This window comes from Heterocephalus glaber, unplaced genomic scaffold (genome assembly GCF_053883595.1).
Source record: "Heterocephalus glaber isolate CG9 unplaced genomic scaffold, H.glaber_assembly_v1.0 deba00001428, whole genome shotgun sequence".
Lineage (NCBI taxonomy): Eukaryota > Metazoa > Chordata > Mammalia > Rodentia > Bathyergidae > Heterocephalus > Heterocephalus glaber.
Genome location: NW_028258293.1, coordinates 26819753 through 26843272, shown reverse-complemented (window position 1 = coordinate 26843272; position 23520 = coordinate 26819753). Strand labels below are relative to the sequence as shown.

Sequence of the window (23520 nt, the reverse complement as noted above, 5' to 3'; positions counted from 1 at the left end):
CTGGCCTAGAAAGGTAAGGTAGCGTAAGGGGCATGCGATCACTTAGCACAGCTACCGCCCAAGGTTTAGAGATTTGCATTTACAGACTGGGCAGATGATAGTCATGTGACATCTCCTTCCCAGTCCTCGTATCACGTGATTCCTTGCTGTTCCCGTAGGGCGTGTCTTCCCATTGGTTGGTGGTAGTCACGAGGCTGGGGGTGGGGCCGGAAGTCGGGGTTTGGCTGTTGCTTTGGGAGCGGATAGTCGGGGGGGGGGTGAGGGGAACGGATAGTAGCTCGCGAGAGGCAGCCGTAGGTCATGTGACCGGAAGGGCTCCTGACGGACGCCGTCCCTCCTCGGCGCGGCCTGAGCGCCCGGCCCTGCCCCAGCAATGGGGTGCTGCTACAGCAGCGAAAATGAAGACTCAGACCAGGTGCGGCCGCGGCAGGCGGGGCTCGGGAGTGAGGGCCTAGACCCTGGGACTTGGGCCCCCCCAAAAACCTGCAGAGGAGTGGGTGCTGGAGTACAGGGCTCATCCAGTACGGAGGCCTGTAGGAGACAGATTACAGAGGAGACGCCAAGCCGAGCTCCTACCTCTGTTAAAGCCCCAGGTCTTCACCTAGGCTCTGTCAGATGTGCCCGCGGCCTCCTATCTGACTCGTTCCTTCCCCTTCCCCCATCCCTGTCTTCAGACCTTAACAAGCTTCAAGAGTCCTTCCTAGGTCTCTGGGAAGTACTTCCTTCCCATATCCCCTGCACCTTCTGTGCGCTTGTATTAGTGGCCTTTGCGAATCCATTGTAGAGGTGGTTAAGTTGAGGCCCTGAGTTAGATTGTCCCAGAATGGATCAGGACTTTGTGTATCTTCTCTGCCCCTGGAGTTGGAGAAGTAATGGCACTGCTGGTCTGAGATCAGAGAAAGCTCCGAAGTTGGTGACATTTGAGTTAGCCAATGAAGAATTGTAATAACTACAATGAAGACAGACGTGTGGGAAGTTGTTTGGGAAGCAATACACTAGATTTAGCTTTGACCTACTTGGGGGGAAAGAGGGATTGGTTCTGAGTTTGGCCTGCCTCCGTGCAGACCCTTACCTGGTGTCTGAAGGTTCCTCTAGCTAGAGATGTGTCTGTTTTGAGATTAGGGCTACAGACTTGATCCCTTTGGAGAAAGGATTAGGTTGAGGAGATCTGTACAGTTTTCAAATACTCTTCTTCCCATTGATGCATTCCCTCTTTCCATACTTCAATCCCTGCTCTGCCTGACCACTTGAAGGGGAGACCTTTACATGGGTAAAGTCTCAAGCTGCTGGACACTCACTTTTTTTTTTTGGTACGGGGGATCGAACTCGGGACCCTTTCGCCTGCAAGGCAGGCGCCGGAAGCACTGAACTAAATCCTCGGCTCTTTTGTTGTTACTTCTAAGCCTGAATTCTATGAATTCAGGTAGTATGCAGTCTAGTGGGGGAGATGGTTCCAGAAGTAGATTATACCACTGGTATTTGGAAAGTTTCTTTCCTTAATAATGATATTTTGAGTTAAAGACTTAAGCTCAGGAAAATGTTATTTGTATGGGAGGTGTGAGTGGCTCCTGATCGAAAATTCTCCAAACACCTAATGAACACACATTTCCTATGCCCTGTGTCAGGCATATCTCATGGCCAGTATCACTGATGTCACCCTAGCAGAGACAGCAGTATTTTTACTTGCTGGGAGAGCTGTGGCCCAGAGGGAAATTGTCCCTAAAAGCATAATATGGACTCTTAGAGGGAATAAAAAGTGTTAACGTCTGAGGAAGAAGGATGCCTGTTTCTAGCTGGAAGAGAGAGCTGGGTTTGCTGCTCTCCTGAATCTCCACCTTCCCCTTGATGGGCTCTCATTTCTATTTGTAACCCTCAGACAAGGTGACTGATCAGTGATGAGTGATTTGAGGTCTCCTTCAGGACAGGCCCTAGCCATTCACTACCCCACTCCCATCACCGCCCCTTTATTATAATAATAAAAAGAAATGTCTAACACATTACAATTTTCCTTTTTTTTTTTTTTGGTATGGGGATCCAACTCAGAACCTTGCACTTGTCAGGCAAGTGCAGCACCACTGAGTTACATCCTGGCCGGCCCCCCTTTTTTTCTTTTTTCTTTTTTTTTTTTTGTGGTACCAGGGATGGAACTCGGGTCCTTGCACTTGCGAGGCAGGCAGTGGAAACACTGAGCTAAATACCCGGCCCGCCTTTTTTTTCTTTTTGAGATAAAGACTTGCTATGTAGTTAAGGCTGACCTTGAATTCACCATGTAGCCTAGGTTAGCCTCAAACTTGAAGCGATCCTCCTGCCTCAGCTTCCTAAGTGCTGGGATTTCAGGCCTGTGCCACCATGCCTAGCACGTTGCAGTTTTCAAAGGGCTGAGGCAGGAGGATAACCATGAGTTTGAGGCTAGCTTGGGCTACATAGTGAGTTCAAGGTCAGTGCGAGCTATATAGCAAGTCCCTGTTGAAAAAATCAAACAAAAAAGGGCTGGAGGAGTGTTTGCCTAGTATTCTCATGAATTCCTGAAATTCCCAGTACTACAGGAGGGAAAAAAGGTGAGGAGCCAGGTTTGATGGTGAAAGCCTGTAATCCCAGCACCTGGGAGGTTGAGGCATGAGGATTGCTTTGAGTTCAAGGCCAGCCTGGGCTACATGTTGAGACTCTATCTCAAACAACAAAACAGGTGAGGAAAAAGTTAAGCGAGACTAAGATTTTGCAATCCTGAGAATGTTTTGATGTCAGGTCATATGCTTTATGTATTGGGCCAAGCTGTTTTGGGCATCCATGTCCACAAACCAAGTGGCCAGTCATGGGTAGGCTACATCTGGGTCTGTGGTGACACCTTGACTCTTGGGTTATACTGTCTCAGGGACAAACCTTGGTGTGACAGACCTACCCTATGCTCCACTCATCTTGTGGGTGTAGGGTGATATTATCTATCCACTCTGAAGGGAGCAGGATGGTCTCTTCTGAGGGTTAGGAAAATAACTTTGTTCTTGAAACTCTGAGAGGGAAGAAACTTACTGTTTTGCCAGAAGATCTGTCAGAAGTGAGGCTGGAGGGCTGGGCGCGGTGGCCCAAGCTTGTAATCCTAGCATTTGAGAGGCTGAGGCGGGAGGATCATTGAGTTCTAGGCCAATCTGAACTACATAGTGAGACCTTGTCTCAAAGAAAAAAGTGAGGGTGGAGGAAGGACATAAAGTAATTTCAGCCTGATTATGGAGCCAGTTTTCCTTAGAGATAAGCTCCTCTTTGGCAAGTTTTTTTGTCTTTTTAGCCTTTTAATACAGAAGGAAGAGGGAAGTATGTGGTATGTAGGAGTTTAGAGGTGACAGGGCAGAAGCCCCCAGCTTTTTTTCTCATGCTGTTGGGAACTGGATCAAATAGTCTGGGGACCCTTGGGCAACCTAGGCTTGAGAAGGAAGAGCAAGGTGAAAAGGCTGGGCCTGCCCAGGGTGGGGCAGGGGAAGCAGGAGGAAGTGGCCCTCAGTAAGGGGAGCTGGCTGCTACAGCAGGGAACTCTGTGGTGGGAACTGAGACAGGCCTGGAAGGAAGCACTGAGGAGTCGGGGGTCCCGCCCAGCGGGTTGGTGAGTCAGCATTAGCCAGGGTGCCACCGCACCCACCCCATCCTTGGCTTTGTCCTGAGCTCTTTATGGCTTGGATAGACACCCAGCTGGTCTGCTTATCCACATTGCAGCTGACACAAAGCCAGCAAGGATTTACAGCTGATGGGCTCAAGGCAGAGTCAGATACAGAAAGCAGTAGATAAGAACAGGGGCCTGAAATAGGACCAGGAGAAATACAGTTGTACAGGACTAGGGAGACATGTTTTGGTCCTAGGCCAGTTCTGGGGGTTGTGTTCAGCAGTGCAGGCTGGTAGTAACAGTGCTGCTGAAAGTTAAGGAGGCCACTTGGCCCAGTGAGAGAGGCATGGTGGTCTGGTAAGGGAGGAACATCACCACTGTTCATCACTGGTCAGGATAGACCATGTACACTCCGTTTGGGTCTGGGAGTCACATACAGAGCACAGGACAGGAGGGTGAACACCTGAGAGAAGGGATTTGCCCCACAGAAGGGAATACACTTTTAGGTGTGACCCAGAGGCTAGGTGGTGTTTCTGCCCTGAGATAACCTGAGGAATGGCCAGTGAGTTGTCCTTGCTTAGGGCCTTGTCTGGATTCTCCATCGGGGATCAGACAGCCTTGCTGGGGAGGACATTGTCTTAGAGTGTCAGGAAGCCCACTCAGGTTGCTCTCCCCTACCCGTTTGTTGCTGCTGTCAGTGGTGGTGGCAGTACTGGGGATTGAACCTAGGGCCTGCACACTGTGCTATGTCCCCAGTCCTTTATTTTTTATTTTTGAGACAGGGTTTTGCTCAGTCACTGAGCTGCCCAGACTGGGCTCCATTTTTTTTTCTTTTTTTTGGTACTGGAGATCAAACTCGGGTCCTTGAGCTTGCACAACAGGCCAAGAAACCACTGAGCTAAATCCCTGGCTGGGCTCCAAGTTTTGATCCTCCCACCTCAGCCTTCCAGAGCATTGGGATTACAGTTGGGCCGCACCACAGCTGGCTCGCTCTTGGTCTTTTGACTTGTAGGGATCCCCACTCTAGACCCTACTGTTTTAGTATTTTCCCACCTCTTCTGTCTTCCAACCTCTGACATCTTTTTTCCAGTGAGTGTGGGACTGTTTTCCAGGGCTGCTGTTGAATACCTGATTTGTGCCTCTGTCTGTCTTTTCAGGCCTTCTAGGATTCTTTAGTTCATCCCAGACCACAAGTACACTGAGCTCTAAAGGGCAACAGGAATCAAGTGTTACCTGATATTCTGTAACTCTGGTGCTTTGAATATTCCCCATAAAAGTATTTTGGTATTTAAAGGTCAGAGCTGAGCAGAGGGGAAAAACTCCAGGAAAGGACTGTTGGACTAGGTGTCCTGGGGCTGACTTCTCTCTGATGGCCTCTCCTAGGATCGAGAGGAACGGAAGCTGCTGCTAGACCCTAGTAGCCCTCCCACCAAAGCCCTCAATGGAGCTGAGCCCAACTATCACAGCCTGCCTTCGGCTCGCACAGATGAGCAGGCTCTGCTCTCCTCCATCCTTGCCAAGACAGCCAGGTGAGTGGCACAGGACCAGGCCTGAGGCAGAGCTCCCGTCCAAATGAAAGGCTGGGATAGGGGCAACCAGACCCAGCACACGGGGCATGGGACAAGGTCATTGGGGAGGGATAGTGTCTCTGGCCTCTGCCTGCTCCACTCTGCAGGCAGGGACATTGGTGTCATATAGCCTGGGAATTGGCACCCTGCACTCAGTCCAGTGTGTCCCTCTCTGAAACACCTGTCTTGTCTCCTCTCCCCAAAGCAACATCATCGATGTGTCTGCTGCAGACTCCCAGGGCATGGAGCAGCATGAGTATATGGACCGGGCAAGGCAGTACAGGTGAGCTCTGGTCCACCTTGGGCCCCTCCCTTCCTGCCAGCCCTTTCCAGCTTTGGAGCCTGGGCCACAGCGTGGGAGACTGACCACAAACCACTCCGGTGCTTCTGTAGATGACGTGTTAGCCCTCTTCACCCTGTATACTCTTGAGAGTGCTGAGGCCAAGGGACGTGCACCTAGAATGTCTGTGATGAGCTAGACCCTGTTACCTTGCCCCTCTGGCCTGAGTGAGGCTTGCCTGGGCTGGGGTGGGCAGTGTAGGTGACAGCCTAACTGCCCTTCCCCTCATTGCCTCCCTCTTGGCCAGTACCCGCTTGGCTGTGCTGAGCAGCAGCCTGACCCATTGGAAGAAGTTGCCACCGCTACCATCTCTCACCAGCCAGCCCCACCAAGTGCTGGCCAGCGAGCCCATCCCCTTCTCTGACTTGCAGCAGGTGAGCCTCCCCTGGCCTATCCGCTCCACCCTTCCCACACTGCCCTGCCTCAGAGGAGGTAGGGAAGTGGATTAGGATGCCTGGTAGCCTGTGGGCCCAGCTCACTCCCACCTCTTTGCTGACTTTTTATATCCTCCCCAGCTCCTTTACTCTCAACCTCTATTGTTTCTCTCCTGCTTGTTCTTTTCCTTCTGCCTTTTGCATCCTTGGTCCTTTCTTTTTGGCTTGGTCCTCATCATTTCTTGCTCTAATCCCCCCCACCCCCCTACCATGCTGCCCGAGCTGGATCCTGTCTCATGTTTCTCTCTGTTCCTCTCCTCCCCGGTCCCCTCTACCTCAGGTCTCCAGGATAGCTGCTTATGCCTACAGTGCACTTTCTCAGATCCATGTGGATGCAAAAGAGGAGCTGGTTGTACAGTTTGGGATCCCATGAAGAGAGGGCTCCTTGAACAGCTCTTCTCCTCTCTTCAGTCCGTCTCCACCGCGCCTCCCCTGGCCCCCAGCCTCACTGCGGCTTAAACAGTACCCTAACCTGCTACTAATCATGGAGAAGAATGTGGAGGAGAGCAGGGCTAGAAGCCCAAGCAAGTGAGGACTGAACAAGGGGGGGTAGAACTTTTGGGACTGGCCTTCGAAGCCCTGGTGGGGTGGGGGCCAGGAGGACAGGGCCTGGTAGGTGTCCAGTCATTGGGAAGGTAGAGATACCACTGTGGGGGTGAACAACAGGGGACCCAGGGATCCCCTTCCCACTGTCTCTCTTGGCCTCAGATTCACTTCGGTCCCCTCTCCCTCACTTGGTGCTCACGGGCACCTCACTAGGGTTTGTGACCAGGGTCTGGATGAGCTTGAATTTGAATGAATTGAGTTTGTATTTCTAGCACCCTGGGTTTTTACATGTTTGGTCTTTTTTCTTTTTGTTTTTGTTTGTCACTCTCGATAAAGGAAGTGTATTCATTTGTGTGCTGGTTCCAGCCCCTCTGTCCTCCTGCCCTCTTCCTTCTGGCTCCTCAGGTCTGTGGGCAGTGAGATCGGGGAAGGGAGTATCTTCAAAGGGCAATAAAGAGAATTCCAGGAGATAAGGGTTCAGGGCTCCGGGTGCCTGTGCTAAGTCTAGGTGAGAACATTGTCGGTGCTGACAGTCTTGATATGAGGCACCTGTGCTGTTGAGGACCCTGCTTCAGGCTCAGTGAAATTACCAAGAGTCCTGAGTGTTTGGCAAAGATCAGGCTCTGCCCAGGACACTTTTTTCTGTTTTTTGGAAATAAGGTCTCACTGTGTAGTTCAGGCTATCCTTGAACTCATTGTGTATCTTAGGTTGGCCTCCAACTTGTGCCAATCCTCCCGCCTCAGCCCCCCAAGTGCTGGGATTATAGGCGGGTTGCCATCATGCCTGGTGGGTTTTTTTGTTTTTTTTCTTTTTGAGATAAGATCTTACAGTATGGTCCATGCTAGCACTGAACTTACTATGTAGCCCAGGCTGGCCTCAAACTCAGGGTAGTCCTCCTGCCTCAGCCTCCTGAGTGCAGGGACTACAGACATGCGCCACCAGGCTCAAATGAAATCTTAAGCAGTATTCCAACATATGGAACAGTAGAACTCTAGTGATTGATTGGAGTGGATCACAGCCCATCTTCTGGGCCTGTCATGGATGCCTCTGAGGCAGCTGCACATGCCCTGACACTCTGAAGAATTTGGAAAGGAGCCGTCTACTCTAACCCTATGATACCTAAGCTGAAGAATACAGAGGGGCCCAGAGAGGCTAAATGAGTTGTCCAGGGCGTTGTGGTCAGCCAGCTCTCCTGTGTCCCAGGCCAGCAGGCCTTTCCCTCCACAGCCTTCCTTGGTGAAGTAAGACTAGAGCTACAGATGGTTACTGGAGTTGGAGGACATCGAAACAGGGTACAAATGACTTCGGCTCTGCTGAACAGCTCAAATCATTTATTATTGTTCAGCCAGGCTGACTGTCCTCGAGGCTGTAGTCCCAAGGGAAGCTCAGAGTGCATTCTCCTTGAAGTGTGCCTTCTTGGTCTTGATGTTCATGCATTTCCAGACCTCAGCTGTGGTTCGGTCTGTTTTGGTGACCCCACTGAAGTCGAACGTGGTGATACGGGGCAGACTGCACAACACATACTGCCTGTGGGCAAGACTCAGGCTGGGGGCCAGACCCTGCTCCCCCAGCACAATCCCCTTCCACTCTCCCTCCCCCAGTTGCTGCTATCTACTCTAAATGGAGGGACTGGAGTGTGGTTTGGGGGAGACGGGGTTCATCCTGACTGACCGCAAGAAATGTTTCAAGCTCTGCCATTCCCCTTTCAGGTCTGAGATTTGTCTCCCCTCACCTCATCCCTCAGGGGAGCCCAGCTGGACCCCAGCTCCAGGGACAGGACACTTACCTATACCCCTTTTCTTCCTCTATGGGGTTCCCATGGAGTGTCAAACTCCGGAGCCGAGGGAGGACAGCTAGTTTATTCACCTCCCCCAGGTGGTGGATGCTGTTGCCATGAAGGTAGAGGACACTCAGGTTGAAAAATGTCGTTAGGACCTGTTGGGAGGAACCCAGGAGCCAGGCTAGACAGGACCCTAGGTCTCTGCTCAGGATTGACTTTGGCAGAGAAGGAAAAGTTTGGGGAACAACCTTCCCTCCACTCCGACCCTCACAGCCTTAGTGGGTGACGCTATACTTTCATTTACTTTTAAGGGACACAGGGCCATCACACTGAAATAGAAGCATGACCTGATGGGCAGGAGATATGGGCCCTGAGTCCCAGCACTGCCACTGACTGGCCAGGTAACGGTTCTCTTGCCTTCCTCTCCCTGGGCCTAACTTACCCTCTCACTGTGACTGAAGCTTTGGTGATAGCAGGAGACAGGAATACAGTGTCATGCTAGGCACATAAGTAAAGCTTTTAAGATTACTATACCAGGGCCCGGGATTTAGCCCAGTGGTTCCATCGCCTGCCTCGCAAGCGCAAGGACCCGAGTTCAATCCCTGGTACCCCCCCCCCCCCAAAAAGATTACTATACCAGGGGAATAGTCTCCAAGTCACGCCTCAGCCCTTCCCCGCCAACAGGAATTTTGGCAAGAAGGGGCCACATTTTGTTTATTTCTTAAAACTTGAATATTTCTCAGCAAGTAAGTGATGTACTTTTCTACCTACCTCTTCCACAGCAGAACTCAGCACAAGACACTGGGTACCCCACAACAATACCTACAATTCTGCTTCTGCTATTGATATACCAGTTGATTGTCATATTATTTTCATTTAATCCTCACAAAACCTTTATGATGCTGACACATTATCCTCATTTTGCAGATAAGGCAGGGCAAGATGATATAGTTTGGTTTGTAGTAGGGGCATTGAAGCCAGTTCCTTTGGACTGAGCTAATCTCTAGCCCTATTCTTCATTTTCGAAATAGGGTTTCCCTAAGTCACTGAGTTGCACAGGCTGGGCTCAAAACTTGCAAACCCAGGGCTGGGGATTTAGCTCAGTGGTTCTGCCCCCTGCCTCGAAAGCACAAGGACCCGAGTTCAATCCCCAGTACCAAAAGAAACAAAACAAAAAAACCCCAAAAAACTTGCAAACCTCCTGCTACAGCCTCCCAGAATGCTGGAATTGCAGGTATTCACCACCATGCCTGGCTGAGGCTGAGATTTTGAGAGGTTGCCCAAAGTTAGAGGCAAACTCAGGATTTGAACCTCCATCTTTGTGCCCCTCCATAGTTACATGCCTTGGACTGCACCATGCTGACACTCTACTTTTATTTTTTATGGTACTGGGGATCAAACTCAGGACCTTGCGCTTGAGAGGCAGGCGGTGGAACCACTGAGCTAAATCCCCGGCCCAGACCCTCTATTCTTAATATCACATGGCAGCGGAGAGGCCAGAGTAGTTTCAGCCCTGCCCCTAGTTTGTAGGGCTAGAAACTCACAGAATCAATGGAAGTCAGGTCATTGAAGGATAGGTCGATCCAGGCCAGGTTCTCTGGGTGCTCCAGCAGCTGTGAAACCATCTGGTTGAAATCTCTCAGGTCGCTGAGGACATTGTTGTTCAGCCACAGGGACTGGGTCAGTGACTTCCCGGACTTTGAATGCTTCAGTGGTCGTAGCCCTGTTCTTGGCTCCTCACTGACCAGATCTGTGAGGACAGAGTGAGGCTTGGATATGTCATCTTTGCTTTCCTGGCTTTAGGGAGTAGGAAGGAACAGAGCTGGGAAGATGAGTATCCCAAGCTATGGCAGGAGGAGCTAATGGGTCCATAGCACCATGCTTGCGTCTAGTGCAGCCCCGTCCAATAGGCTCCAGCAATCAGAGTAAGTTTGGACTAAGAGTCAAAGACTTCCCATCATTCTTGGCTTTCCAGGTCAGGTGGTCTCATGTCTGTTATGTCCTAGAGTCCTCCGTATACCTCTCTTGTGTGGGAATGAGGGTGAAGCAAGCCCACTCCCATTTTACAGATGAGAAAACTAAAAACCAGAGTTGTTAGGCTTGAACCAAGAAGATGTAAACTAAGCAAAGAGGTACAGAAAGGATAAGCAAAGGCACAGGTCTAGAGCAGCATGGGTGTGTGTATACTGCCCAAGGGAACAAGAAGGAAAAAGACAGGAGCAGTCATGTGTCTTAGATGTCAGGCTAAGGATCTCAGGCTTTATCCTATAGGTGATGGGAAGCCACCAGCATGTTTAAAGCAAAGGAAATGATTCAGATGTCACTTGAAAGATCATTTTAAAGCTTCTGTGTGGGTGGGTGGGACCACAAGACCAGCTTGGCTATTTTAGTCATCCAAGCAAGAGATGAGAGGGATATACAAGCAGCATGACTTGAATGCATATTCCAGGGTGGAAGGGTAGAAGGCTATTCAAGGGTGGTGCCCAGTTTTTTGTTTGGGTGACTGGGTAGATTATAATTGATAATTGCAAAGGCGAGACTAGCTTGGTAAAGTGATGTGTTGAGGCTTGGCTTCGGTGTATTTTTTTTTTTTTTTTTTGGTGCCAGGGATTGAAATCGGGTCTTTGCGCTTGCACAGCAGGCGGCGAAACCACTGAGCTAAATCCCCGGCCCCAATTTTTTTTGTTTTTGGTACTGGGGATCAAACTTGGATTCTTGTGCTTGTGAGGCAGGCGGCCGAACCACTGAGCTAAACCCCCAGCCAAGCTTTGGTGTGTTTTTGAGTTTCCTGTAGTACAGAAAAGTAGAGAAGCCAAGTAGGCAGTTGGATATGGAAACCCAAAGCTCCAGAGACAGACTTGAGAATCATTAATGTAGGATGCACAAATTAGGGAATCAGATGAGATTTCTCAGAGTGAGGGTAGAGGAGGGTCAAAGAGGAAGAGAAGTCCATTAAAGAAAATAACGAGCTAGGCATGGTGGCACATGCCTGTAATCCCAGCACTCTAGAGGCTGAGGCAGGAAGATGGCCACAAGTTTGAGGCTAGCCTGGGCTACACAGTGAGTTCAAGGCCAGCTTAAACTACATAGCAAGACCCTGTCTCAAAAGAGAAAAAAACCTCTAAAAATGAGTAATGAGGGAAAGACAGGAAGAACCAAGAGAAAACAGCTTCAAAAGTGTTTAGGGAGTGCTAGGTGTGGTGACACATGCGGGTAATCCCAGCACTCTGGAGGATGAGGCTGGAGGATCACTGTGAGTTCAAGGCCAGCCTGAACTACATGAGATACTGTCTCAAAAAAAAAAATTATAGGAGTAAGTTGGTTTTTTTTTTTTTTTGGTACCAGGGATCAAACTCAGGGACCTTTTCCTTTTGAGGGAGGCATGGAACCACTGAGCTAAATCCCCAGCCTGTAGGAATAAGTTTTAAGGAGGCAAAGATTGGAAAATAATGTTGGTAACTGTGAAGTCCTTGGTAACCTTGACTAGAAACCAGATTGGAGTAAGTGGAAAGGTAAGAAGTACAACCAGGTAGCAGCCACCTCCAAAAGTTTGGCTGAAGAGACACATATGCAAGAACCCTTCCTCTACTGCTTTTAATTTTTTTATTTTTGGTATTGGGGATTGAACTCGGGTCCTTGCGCTTGCGCAGCAGGCGGCGAAACCACTGAGCTAAATCCCCGGCCCCCCCATACTACTTTTTAAAAACATCAGCACAAGGCTGGGGATTTAGCTCAGTGGTTTCGCCACCTACTGCGCAAGCACAAGGACCCGAGTTTGATCCCCCATACCAAAAAAATAAATAAATAAAAATAAAAACAGCACAATCTCCCTATCAGCAGAGCCAGAGCCAGAACCAGACACCACATCTGGCTGGGGTGATTATTTTCCCAGTGCTACTAAACCTTTGCTTATTAGTCAAAGGGTGCTTCTGGGGAAAGAAGTATTGCGTATTTGCCAAATCTGGCTAGGCTGTCTTCACTAGTCCCTTCAGTTTTCTACTGGACAGTTCTCTGACCTCTATTTGGACATTAACCTCCTCTCCTCTGCAGCTGCAGGGCAGGCAGTATCCACCAGGTGGCGCTCTGCCTCAGTTCTGGAGTGAGCAGGACCCACCAGTGCAGAGGACCACTGTGCATGAAGAGTCCTAAGCTTGTCTCCCTCCCCACACCTGACAACCCTCAGAAGAATAAAAACCAAGACCAAAATAATTTCACATGAGCTATCATCCAGTCTGAAGAGGCAGAGAAGCTTGGGATGCCACTAAACATGGGCTGATCCCGATAAATGGATTTGCCTTAAATGTGAAGCTGCTGTTAGTAAGTAAGGTTGGAGTGGGGTGTCCAGACTACTATAGCTTCTTGGTCCCTTCGGAGTCCACCAAAGTACTAGATTAACTGAGGAGCTATTAAAAGCTTCCTTGTTCGAGCTGGGGCAGTGGCACATACTTGTAATCCCAACACTTTGGGATGCTGAGGCAGGAGGATCACAAGTTCAAATCCAGGTGAGGCAACTTAGTGAGACCCTGTCTCAAATAAAAGGGTGGAAATACAGGTAAATGAAAAGGCCCTGGGTTCAATCCCCAGTACTACAAAAAAAAATTCCTTGTTCAGAGCAGGCCAAGACAGGTTTGGAAATTGGACCACAAATATCAACAGTCACAGAACTGGGAAGTTCCAGGAGGATGGAGAAACCATCCTGTCCTCTCATCTCTGAAGGGCTGCCATGCAGCTTTTCCCATGTATTACCAGAGGCAGAAGTCAGTTTGATACAAAGAATCTCATCGTTCATAATACAAGTTGGTGCATACAGTGGGGGAAACCCTTAAGGCTAGGTTTGTGAGTAGAAGGTAGGGGACTGTGGGTTATACATGGGATCAGTCCATGCTTGGTGACATTCCCCAAGCTTTTGTCTTACCAAGTAGTACAAATCAGATGCTTTCTAAAGTTATCACCATTTCAGATTCTATGACCCATCTTGATTAATTCAGCAAATAGTGTCCCAAGTACCCCCAAATTCTACCCTGTCCTTTGATCTTAGTGATGTGTTTCCAAAGCTCTGGGCAACTGAAGGGACTCTGGCCTGTGGAGACTTTGCTATACCTCTTTTTTCCATCCCTTAACACACTTAGCAAGGAGCACCATGTCTCTGTGTGTGTGTGTGTGTGTGTGTGTGTGTACATGTATATATCTATATATACATCACTGCTTGATAAATAGTAGGTGCTCAGTAAATACTGAAGTATTGAATGAAGGACAGGGCCTGTGTACGGATTTTGGTTCATGCTGTAGAGACACCCCTGGTAGCAGTAGCTTGTCTGTCATTCTTAGGAGTCCAGAGGGAAGAGCTACATCTCCTCCTTCAGAGCTGGGAATTCCCATGATGAGCTCCTCTACTCCCCCTGCACTTGTTGCTTCAGCCATCTTGCACATAGCTATTACTGCATCTAAACTTGTGAAACGTGGACTACATCAATCAGAAATGACACAGTGTACAACAAAGATCGTGGTAGGTAGGTGTGTGCTGGGGAGACATCAGATATGAGTTAAAACCGTGGCTGATGCTAACCCAAATAGTGTCTTAAACCCAAGCCAAGGCTAGTAGTATTCCTCAGCTGCCTACACTTACAAGTAGCTACAGCTGCCTAAGAAAGAAAACCAAAGTCCAGTAATGAATCTAGGACTGGCTGTATCAGAACATGTATTCTGGGCAGGTGATTAACAAAAGCCAGCAATGGCAGAAGCTGGGAAGAATCGCAGATCCTCGAGACAGACATTGCAGAGAGCCTGTCCTGTGTCCTCTCCTAAGGGGTGTTAGCTGCCCATTTATGAAGACACTGGTAAAACGGGAGTGAGCGTGGGCAGTGTTAGAACCTGCATGGCTGGAATGAATGTCAGAAATTTGTCAGTAAGTAAACTGGAAACATGCTAGCTTGTTAGCAATAAGCCCTCTCATGTTCCACCAGTGATCAGAACAGACTTGTGTTCCCAGACTGATGATACTTCTGCCTGTTGGGTGGAATTCTGCAGTAGTCTGTAGTTTCTCCTCACTAGTTTCCTCCCCTTTTCAGGTAAAAATGAGAATAAAAGACTATTGTCTGGTAGATTGATCTCCCAATTTTTTTTTCCTCCTCCGCACTGGGGATTGAACTCGGGGAATGCTACATACGCAGCTGTTCTTATTTTGAGACAGGGTCTCCCTACGTTGCTCAAACTGGCTTCATACTTGTGATCCTCTTGCCTCAGCCTCCCAAGTAGCTGGGTTTATAGTCATGTGCTGCTCTCATACCCAGCTGCCTTTTCTTTGGGGGGTGGGGGGGTGGAGATTGAACCTAGCACCTTCGCATTGAGCTATATTCCCCAGCTCTTTAAATTTAATTTTTTGTTTTGTTTTGGTTTTTTTGAGACAAGGTCTCCCTTTGTAGTTCAGGTTAGCCTTGAAATCAGCCCAGGCTGGCCTCAAACTTGAGGTGATCCTCCTGTGTCAGCCTCCCGAGTGCTAAGATTACGGGTATGTGCCACTATGTCCTGCTGCTTGGCTTCTTTTGAAGATGGTCACCTACTCCAAGAGGCTCCAACAGTTTGCTATTAAAAAACAAACCACAGGGGCTGGGGATTTAGCTCAGTGGTTCTGCCACTTGCCTTGAAAGCACAAGGTCCTGAGTTCGATCCCTGGTACCAAAAAAAACCCCCAAACAAACCAAAAAACTTCTGGATTGGGGATGTAGCTCAGTGGAATTTGCCTAGGATGTGCAAGGTTCTGGGTTTGAAGCACCACAAAAACACCTCTTACTCCTCACTTCCCCAGTGACAACAACAAATCTGCAAGTGTAAGGGACGAGTCACTTTAGGCTTTTAGGTAGAAGAGTGGTTTCTTCTTAGGGACCACACTAGGCCTCTTACCCTGTGAGCAGAGGGCAAGCTCATGGGCTGACCTTGGATAACATGGATGCTTTTGAAGGAGTAGTCAAGAGGGGGCTCCTGCACTGAAGAGTTCATGTGGCCTTGCTTGCTCATAGTTCAGGCCGTCATTTGTCACCTGCAGGCACCGGCCCTGGGGGTCTGGGTGCAGCCTAGGAGGAGAGAGAAGGATGGGTTTTCCAGGTACAAGGGCCATCCATCCCCACATTTCCCCACAGCCCTCCACCTCTCCTTTTTTATCCCTACCCTACTTTAGGCCTGCCTAGCTACATTTCCATTTTAAGATACTAATCTTTTTTTTTTTGAGACAGGGTCTCTCTCTGCAGTTCAGGCTGGCCTTGAACTCTGTGTGGCCCAGGCTGGCTTCAAACTCAGAAAGATCCTCCTTGCCTCAAGCCTCCCGAGTGCTGGGATTATAGGCTTGTGCCACCACGGTCAGTTAAGATATTAATCATTCTTTTTTTTTTTTTTGGTATGGGGAATCGAACTCAGGACCTTGGGGTTGCAAGGCAGGTGTTGGAACCACTGAGCTAAATCCCTGGCCCTTAATCATTATTTCTTATATTTGTAGGGCCTTTGTCCTCAAGCACATTCATATCAAACTGAGACCCAAGGGGTAAAAGACTTGCCCAGAGTTAAGCCAATAAGTCAGGTGCAGACTGCAGTCAGTCTCCTGAATCCTCCTCTGAGCTTTTCTGCTACTCCACAGTAGTTACCATGGAGACTGTCTTCATACCTACCCTCTGGTGACATCAGCTGGGCTACTCTGTTGCTTAACAAACCCTTGATATGCTGCACTGGATCTGGCTGGTGTCTGAGAGCTCACTGTAGTCTGACCCAACTGGGGATGTGCCGCCACCTCTGCCCACCTTGTCCATCAGTCTCATTCCCTTTCCTTCCGAAAACCCTTTCAGCCACATCCTAAAAGTAGCTCCACAGACAGTAAACACACACAAAACTGAGAGTCTGCCTCTCACTCACCTGTCACTGATGCCTGAAACTCCACCATTAGAGATTCATTCCTTTTGGTTCAGGGATTGTTCCCTGTTAAAATGGAAATACTCCCTGAGAGGGGTGAACACAAAGTTGTTATCAGTCATTTGGGGTGTGGTGTGAATTGTCCTATCAGATTCCAACTTGTTAGCTAATGTAAAGCTGAGAACAGGCTTTTCCTGGAGTCTAGGGAGCGTTGTGGAATAGCACTCACCTGGAAAGAAGAGAACTAAAAACACTTTACCAAGGAGTTTTTAGCATGTGAATCACATCAACAAAAGACAAATAGCCCCAATACTCAGGAGGCTGAGTATTTTCCAGGCCAGCCTGGAAAAACACCCTGTATCAAAAAACAAAAACCAGCCAGGTGTCGTGGTGCATACCTGAAATCCCAGTCCTTGGGAGGCTGAGGCAGGAGGATCACTGCGAGTTTGAGATGAGCTGAGGCTACATAGTTCCAGGCCAGCCTGAACTACATAGCAGGACCCTGTCTCAAAAACAAGTAGACACTGAATCAACCTTCCTTTGCATTCCATCTGCTGTTGTACGCATTATTACTTCACCTGTTCTCCAAAAATGATGAGGGTTAGCATACTTTTAATCTCATCCAATAGAATGTTCTGTAAAACAGTGCTGTCCAACAGAGGTGTAATACAAGTTACACATAAGCCTCATATAACAGTTTTGACATGTAATGGAATTTTCTTTTCTTTTTTGCTTTTATTTCTTTTCCTTTTGAGACAGGGTTTTGCTATATATCCCAGGCTTGGTGATCCTCCTGCCTTGGATCCCAAGTGCTGGAATACAGGCACACGCCACCACACCTGGCTATAGTGGAAATTTCCTAGGAACAATAATGAAGGTAAAATGAAACAAAGTTAATATATTTTATTTAACCTAATATATCTGAAATATTCAACATTAATCAATATTAGAAATTAGTGAGAAATTTTACACATAATTTGGATTAAGCTACCAGTCAGGTGCTTGGTTGACTACCATATGGACATTGCAGATGCAGAAATTAAAGGAAAAGATATTTCAGAGACTTAAGAATCTATACTTGCATTTAGCCACGAAATTCCTGGTAGCCAAAGGAAAAAGGGAAACCATGGAATATGTGGTGCTCATCACTGGATTCAAAGAAGAAATTAGTCTGTTTGTAAGACATTGAAATAGGCAAATACTCCTTTTTATTTTTTTGGTACTGGGGATTGAACCCAGGGCCTTTGCACTAAGCTACATCCCCAGCCTTTTTAAGATTATTTTTTTATTTTGAGACAGGGTCTCACTAAATTGCTAAATTGCCTAGGCTGCGCTCCAACTTATGATCCTCCTGTCACAGCCTCCCAGAGTGCTGGGATTACAGGCCGGTATCACCACACCTGGCTCTGGCTGTTTGTTCTTTTGTTTGGGACAGGGTCTCACTATGTGGCCCAGGTTGGCCTTGAATTCATGATTCTGCCTCGGCCTCCCAAGTACAGGGTTACAGGTATGCACAACCATACCTGGAATTTGTTTTAGTCCACAAGCAGTCAACAAAGAACATATTCTTTTGTAGAAATAGAGGAACCTAGCTGAGACATAAATCTAGGCATTGCAGCACCTACAACAGGCTTGGTGCCTGAACACTTTTCTCAAAGAAAGCCCTAGGTTGGAATCCTGAGGTTTTTTTTTTTTTGTACCGGGGATCAAACTTGGGTCCTTGCGCTTGCACAGCAGGCGGCGACTAAACATGGATTTCAGCATAAAATATGGAAGGGCAGATTTTTACTGTTAATCTCCTTGGTGAATCAAGATATATAAAGGTACAAATCTCCAATGATGAACATCATTATATTGTATACCTAAAATGTACAAATAAAATTTTTTAAAAAATCTCCTTGGTGATGAGAGAACTTCAATGCGGTTCTTAAGAACTTATTTTGTGTACCACCAGCTCCTGATAGATTTTCTGAGTCAGTACTAAAAATGGAGCTTTAAGCCTGATAAATTTGCTCATGGAATGGGTTATTATTAACCTCCTTCAATAAAACAATGACCCAGGCCTAGTACCATGTCTTACGTATCATCTTACACATGACCTAGTTTACAACAGGCACTTGGGAAATGTTTGCGGGATGAATGAATGAGCAGCTGCCCAATACAAGGATTTCTATTTTGGGAGAGCGGATGCAAAGTTGTTCTTTCTAACTTTATCCCAGGTTCAGCTGTTTCATTCCACACTTCATTCACAGTAAGGTATCAATTCAGTTCTGCAAACATTTGTTGAGTGCCTGCCACCCTGTGCCTGACCAAAAGGAATGAAGCCAAGATACAAATAATAGAACCCTCTTACAAGCAGACAGACCTGCTGGGTTTCTACTGATCATGGCAAACCTGCCTGCTTCCAGTAACAGCTACTTAGTGAATAATCTCAGCTGTGATGTACCTTCTTCTGCAAAGCCTCTCTTTTCCAGATAAAATTGGTCAGTGTGTCCCGTTAGACTGATTGCTTTGATGATCCCTATTCATGTATCTGTTCCCTTTTTGCTCCCTGACTTTGTAGTTCCATCCCCCTGTGGTGCTGGACACAGCAGTGTAACTTGCTCTGCCCAGTGGGACGTTGAGAAACACATAGCAAACAGAAGCTTTAAATGGGGCTTGCTCTCTTGCTCCCTGCCAGTGCCGTGAGAAGAGAACCTGCTGGGCTGCTGAGGGGAGGTGAGAGATTGCTGAGCCCACCCCTATGCACGATGAGGAGAGTAGCACAGAAGGCTACAAGCAGCATATCAGTGAGCTCAACCACAGCCAGAAAAACTGCCCAGCTGACTCAGAGGCTTAGAAGTGGGGATAAATGCTTATTGTTTTAAGCCACTCTCTTTTGGAGGGTTATTTGTCACACAGCAATAGCTAACTCACGCTTGCCCCCTTGTACTTTGGACAGAATTTCACTACAGGCTATTATCTCACCTGTGAAATGAAGACAAACCCTTGCTTGGAATAAATGGAAGCAATTGTACTCTCTGTACTTATTTCTTTCTTTTTTTTTTTTTTCGTACCAGGGATCAAACTTGGGACCTTGTGGTTTCAAGGCAGGCCCCGGAACCACTAAGCTAAATCCCTGACCTGTACTTATTTCTTTACGCTATTTTCTGTTTCATCCCTGTGAATTTGAGGGCAGAGACAAGAAGTCAAACTTCTTTCTCTGCTTCTTTTTTTTTGGTATCAGGGATCGAACTCTGGTCCTTGCGCTTGCGCAGCAGGCGACGAAACCACTGAGCTAAATCCCTGGCCCTTTCTCTGCTTCTCCAATTACTCTTCACTGAGCCTGGCAAAGACTGGGTATTCACTAACAGTTTGATGGGCAAATGGATAAATGGAAGAACGAAGGAAGAAATATAGGAACAAATGGGGTCTTTAAGCCGAGCATGATGTCACACACCTGTAATCCCAGCACTTGGGAGGCTGAAGCAACAGGATTGCTGCAAATTCGAGGCCAGCCTGAGCTACATAGTGAGTTTGAGGCCTGCATACACTACACAGGGAGACCTTGTTGCAAAAACCAAAACCAAAACCAAAACCAAACAACAAAAAGGAAAATAATAAATAGGGTCTTTAAGGTTTCAAAGGGCTTAACTTCTGGGGAGACCTCACAAAGCTGGGATGCTGCAGTCCTGTGGCTGTGCTTGGAGTCAGTCTTTCCCTGCTCTTCAGGCACATAACCTGGAGATAGATTCCAGCATCTTCCTCTGACCAGACTGACTGACTGAGCAAATGACAGGGCTAGGGACATACTTGCTCTGTTTTGAAATGGAAATTTTTCTTTTAAGTCTCACTATGTAGTCCAGGCTGGTCTTGAACTTACAGCAGTCCTCCTGCTTCTGCTTCCCAAGTGCTGGGATTACAGGTGTGTGTCACCACACCCACGCCCTGGAAATTTTTCAAATTGGCAAAAAACGTTTTTTGTGATGGTATTGGGGATTGAACCCAAGGCCTTTGCATTCTCGACCCTTTTTGAGACAGGGTCTCACTAAGTCACTAAGTTGCCCAGACTAGGTTGGAATTTGGAATCTTCTTGCCTCAGCCTCTCAGAGTGCTGCAATAATAGTAGTTAGCTCTGACTTTTGTTGTTGTTGTTTTTGGTACCAGAGATCGAACTCTGGACCTTGCGCTTGCAAGGCAGGCGTCGGAACCACTGAGCTAAATCCCTGGCCCACAACACTGACTTTTAACTGTGAAAGTTAACATGATAGTTGAAATCAAGTCAGTCAAACAACATAGAGAAGGACAAGCAGCAGGGTGGAGGCTTAGGTTCAGTGGTATAGTGTTTGCCCAGTATGTGTGAAGCACTGGGTTCGATTCCCAGCCTCACAAAAAAGGGAAAGTACACGGAGAAACAAAAAGTCTGAGTCTCCATAAATAGTTTGAGACTATTACCTGCTAGAACGCATATATCGTAAGATATATATGTGTGTGTGTGTGTGTGTGTGTATTTTTGGGGGGGGGGTATTGGGGATCAAACTCAGGACCTTGTGCTTGCAAGGCAGGCACAGTGCCACTGAGCTAAATCTCTGGCCCAGGTATGTATATTTTAACACTGACACTGAATTATTTTGTAAATTTTTTCAAATTGTTGTCAACTCTTACCTTTTATAATGGCTGCAGAGTATTCCACAGTATGTATCATACTTTATTTACTTAAGTTTATTTAACCAACCCTAAATTGACAGAAATTGGTTTCAGTTTTGGGAAATTACTAATAGCTGGAATTCTGCCCTCAGGAAGGTAGCAACAAGAAGCTTTGAGGAATACTCAGGTGAGAAGATCTGATAGGAGATTGACATGTTAGGGGCTGCAGGTGGAAGAGTAATCAAAACATGCCATGAAAAAAATCTGCTACATAATCTAATATATGCTGGGAGGTTACATTCCCAGGTGTCAAAGGGAAGTTCGAGATTCAGCCTGGTTCTCTACTCTATTTCTTGTCTTTATTTCCACTTCTGTAGTCCAGCCAAATGCAATAACTCAGTTAAGTTCCCTGCCCCTGTCTCTGAACCTTTGAATGGAATACTCTTCCCTTCCACCTCTTTCTGTTTGGAATAATGTAGTTTCTTTCTCCGTTTTCCTTGCCAATTCTTACTTCAGGACTCAGCTCAAGTTTTAATTTTTTTGAGAAGCCTAACCTTATTCACAAATATGGATGTGGAACCTCTTGGCTCCTATAATACACTATACTCACTGCCATGGCAGCACTTAAAACATTGTAATTTTCTGTTTGTTGTCTATTATGACCATAAATCGCAGTAGAACAGAAACCAAGATTTACTAACAGTTGTACCTGGTGGGAAGTAGTAGGATTTAATAAATACCTAAAAAATTGCAACTGAATAGTATTACAAAGAAGGGGGACATGAGGCTGCTATAATTGAGGGATCTGACTTGCTCACTCCTGAAGTAGTGACTCAGAGAACTCTGAAGGGTAAGTACAGGATAGCAGGGAAAAGAGGAGCATTTCATGGGCTGTGTGTGTGTGTCTCAGTGGCAGAGCATATGCTTACCATGTTTGAGGCCTTGGGTTTGATCCCTAGGGTATGCATGTGTGCGCACGCGCGCACACACACACAAATTAAAAAAAATTTTTTTTTTTTGGTACCGGGGAGCAAACTCAGGACCTTGTGCTTGCAAGGCAGGAGCTGGAACCACTGAGCTAAATCCCCAGCCCCCAAATTTTAAAAAATTTAAAAGATGAGCAAATCAGGCAGAAGTAATAGCTGTGTACAAAGGCTCTAAGTGGGCTAAGTTGTGGCACACGGCTATAACACCAGCACTCGGGAGGCTGAGGCAGGAGCATCCGCTGCAAGTTTGAGGCCAGCCTGGGCTACATAGTGAGTTCAAGGCCACCCTGAACTACACAAGGAGACTCTGTCTCAAAATTAAATAAATAGATAAATAAACCAAACAAAACTCCAAAGTCTCTAGTGGGACGGTCCCTGGAAACTTTGGACTTAAACTGCAAGGTGGCGCACGCCTGTGATACCAGCACTTGGGAGGCTGAGGCAGGATTGCTGTGAGTTCCTGGCCAGCCTGGGCTACATAGTGAATCTATGACAATCAAGGACAATCTGAACTACATAGCAAGACCCTGTCTCCAGTCCCACTGCACCACCCCCAAAAAACTTCGAAGAACTTAAAGGGGGACTATAACTGGAGAAGCAAAGTATGTATAGTCAAGACTGGAGGTTGAAGAGGTGGCAGGAGCCACCCTAAGATGTTGCTTTATGCTAAGAGGATTAGAAGACCCAAAGTACTGTATATATTTAAGTGGGAGTGGGGAGAATAAACAATATCAGATTTACATTTTGAAGGATTAATCTGGCTGCGGTATGCAAAATGGCTGGGAGGTAAGGCAGGAAGGATGTGAGGTAGTCGAGACTAGATAAAAAATATTTAGTTAAAAAAAAATATTTAGGAGCCTAGTGTAGTGGTGCACACCTATAATCCCAGCACTTGGAAAGCTAAGAGGATCTCTGAGTTCAAGGCCAGGTTGTGTCACAGTAAGTTCAAGGCCAACCTGAATTGCATAGCCAGTCCCCGTCTCAAAAAAAAAAAAAAAAAAATATATATATATATATATATATTTACAAAGTAAATAAGCCCTGCAGGAACTCATGACAGATGAAAAATGGAAGGGATATTAAGGATAACTCTTGGATTTTTAGTTTGTGTATATTGTGTAGGAACAACGGAAGACATCCAGGCTTAGAAGAGAGGGTTGGGGTACACACAGAAATGTTGAAATTGGGTTGCCTTTGAGATATTCCAAAGGAGATACCCAAGAGCCAAACGGTTATATAGATCTGCAACTCAGGAGGGCCAGGCTGTAGATACGTACTTGTGTAAATCTGCATGTACAGGTGGCAAATGAAGTGTGGGTGTCACTGAGTACCCAAGAAGAGGATACAGACTAAGATGGGAACAAATCTGGAAGAACTTTAAGATAGTAAGCGGGCCATCAGGGAAGTTCTTAGTCTTTCTGTGGAGCCCCTCCCCCTCCATAGAACTCTTGTGTCCGAGAGCAGGTTTCCTGTTTTCCCACCGACTCACCTGCAGTAGCCTCACTTGCAGCCTCTGCGTCCCACTACTTTAGGTATACTCTGCGCAACTCCGTGGCAACTACATTCGTCACCACGTCGGAGCCAGAGCCTTAAACGCAGCTACAACGCCTACCGGGACCTGTAGGCCGCAGGGCGCGCTGGGAATTGCAGTTCCCTTTGCCCAGAAGTCGAGGCCGGGTCCGGAAATAGCAACACCCCTCCTCCCTTCCCAGTGGCCCTCACACTTCCTTTTCCCGGGTCCTCCTTTATAACCT

General features: G+C 47.3%; 2 protein-coding genes across 11 annotated transcripts; one reads left to right on the top strand and one right to left on the bottom strand.

The window, feature by feature from the left end:
* Window positions 1-255: 255 nt before the first annotated feature.
* On the top strand, window positions 256-6829 carry Lamtor1 (late endosomal/lysosomal adaptor, MAPK and MTOR activator 1). The gene is made up of 5 exons (XM_004863307.3): window positions 256-415; window positions 4973-5118; window positions 5363-5440; window positions 5745-5871; window positions 6212-6829. Exons 1-5 carry the CDS (start codon window positions 374-376, stop codon window positions 6302-6304), a joined length of 486 nt encoding a protein of 161 aa, XP_004863364.1. The 5' UTR covers window positions 256-373; the 3' UTR covers window positions 6305-6829.
* A 960-nt stretch (window positions 6830-7789) lies between these two features.
* Window positions 7790-23486, bottom strand: Lrrc51 (leucine rich repeat containing 51). Of its 10 annotated transcripts, none has more exons than XM_021243177.2 (7): window positions 23256-23438; window positions 16553-16656; window positions 16158-16241; window positions 15191-15328; window positions 9803-10008; window positions 8265-8413; window positions 7793-8005 (listed from the first exon to the last, which is right to left on the bottom strand). In XM_021243177.2, the coding sequence occupies exons 4-7, from the start codon at window positions 15270-15272 to the stop codon at window positions 7864-7866; spliced, it is 579 nt and encodes a 192-aa protein (XP_021098836.1). In that variant the 5' UTR covers window positions 15273-15328; window positions 16158-16241; window positions 16553-16656; window positions 23256-23438; the 3' UTR covers window positions 7793-7863. The 10 variants fall into 10 exon arrangements, with proteins under 10 accessions (NP_001269035.1, NP_001269036.1, XP_021098836.1 ...); XM_087211175.1 differs by having other exon boundaries at window positions 7793-7987; XM_021243178.2 differs by having other exon boundaries at window positions 16158-16220.
* Window positions 23487-23520: the final 34 nt, after the last annotated feature.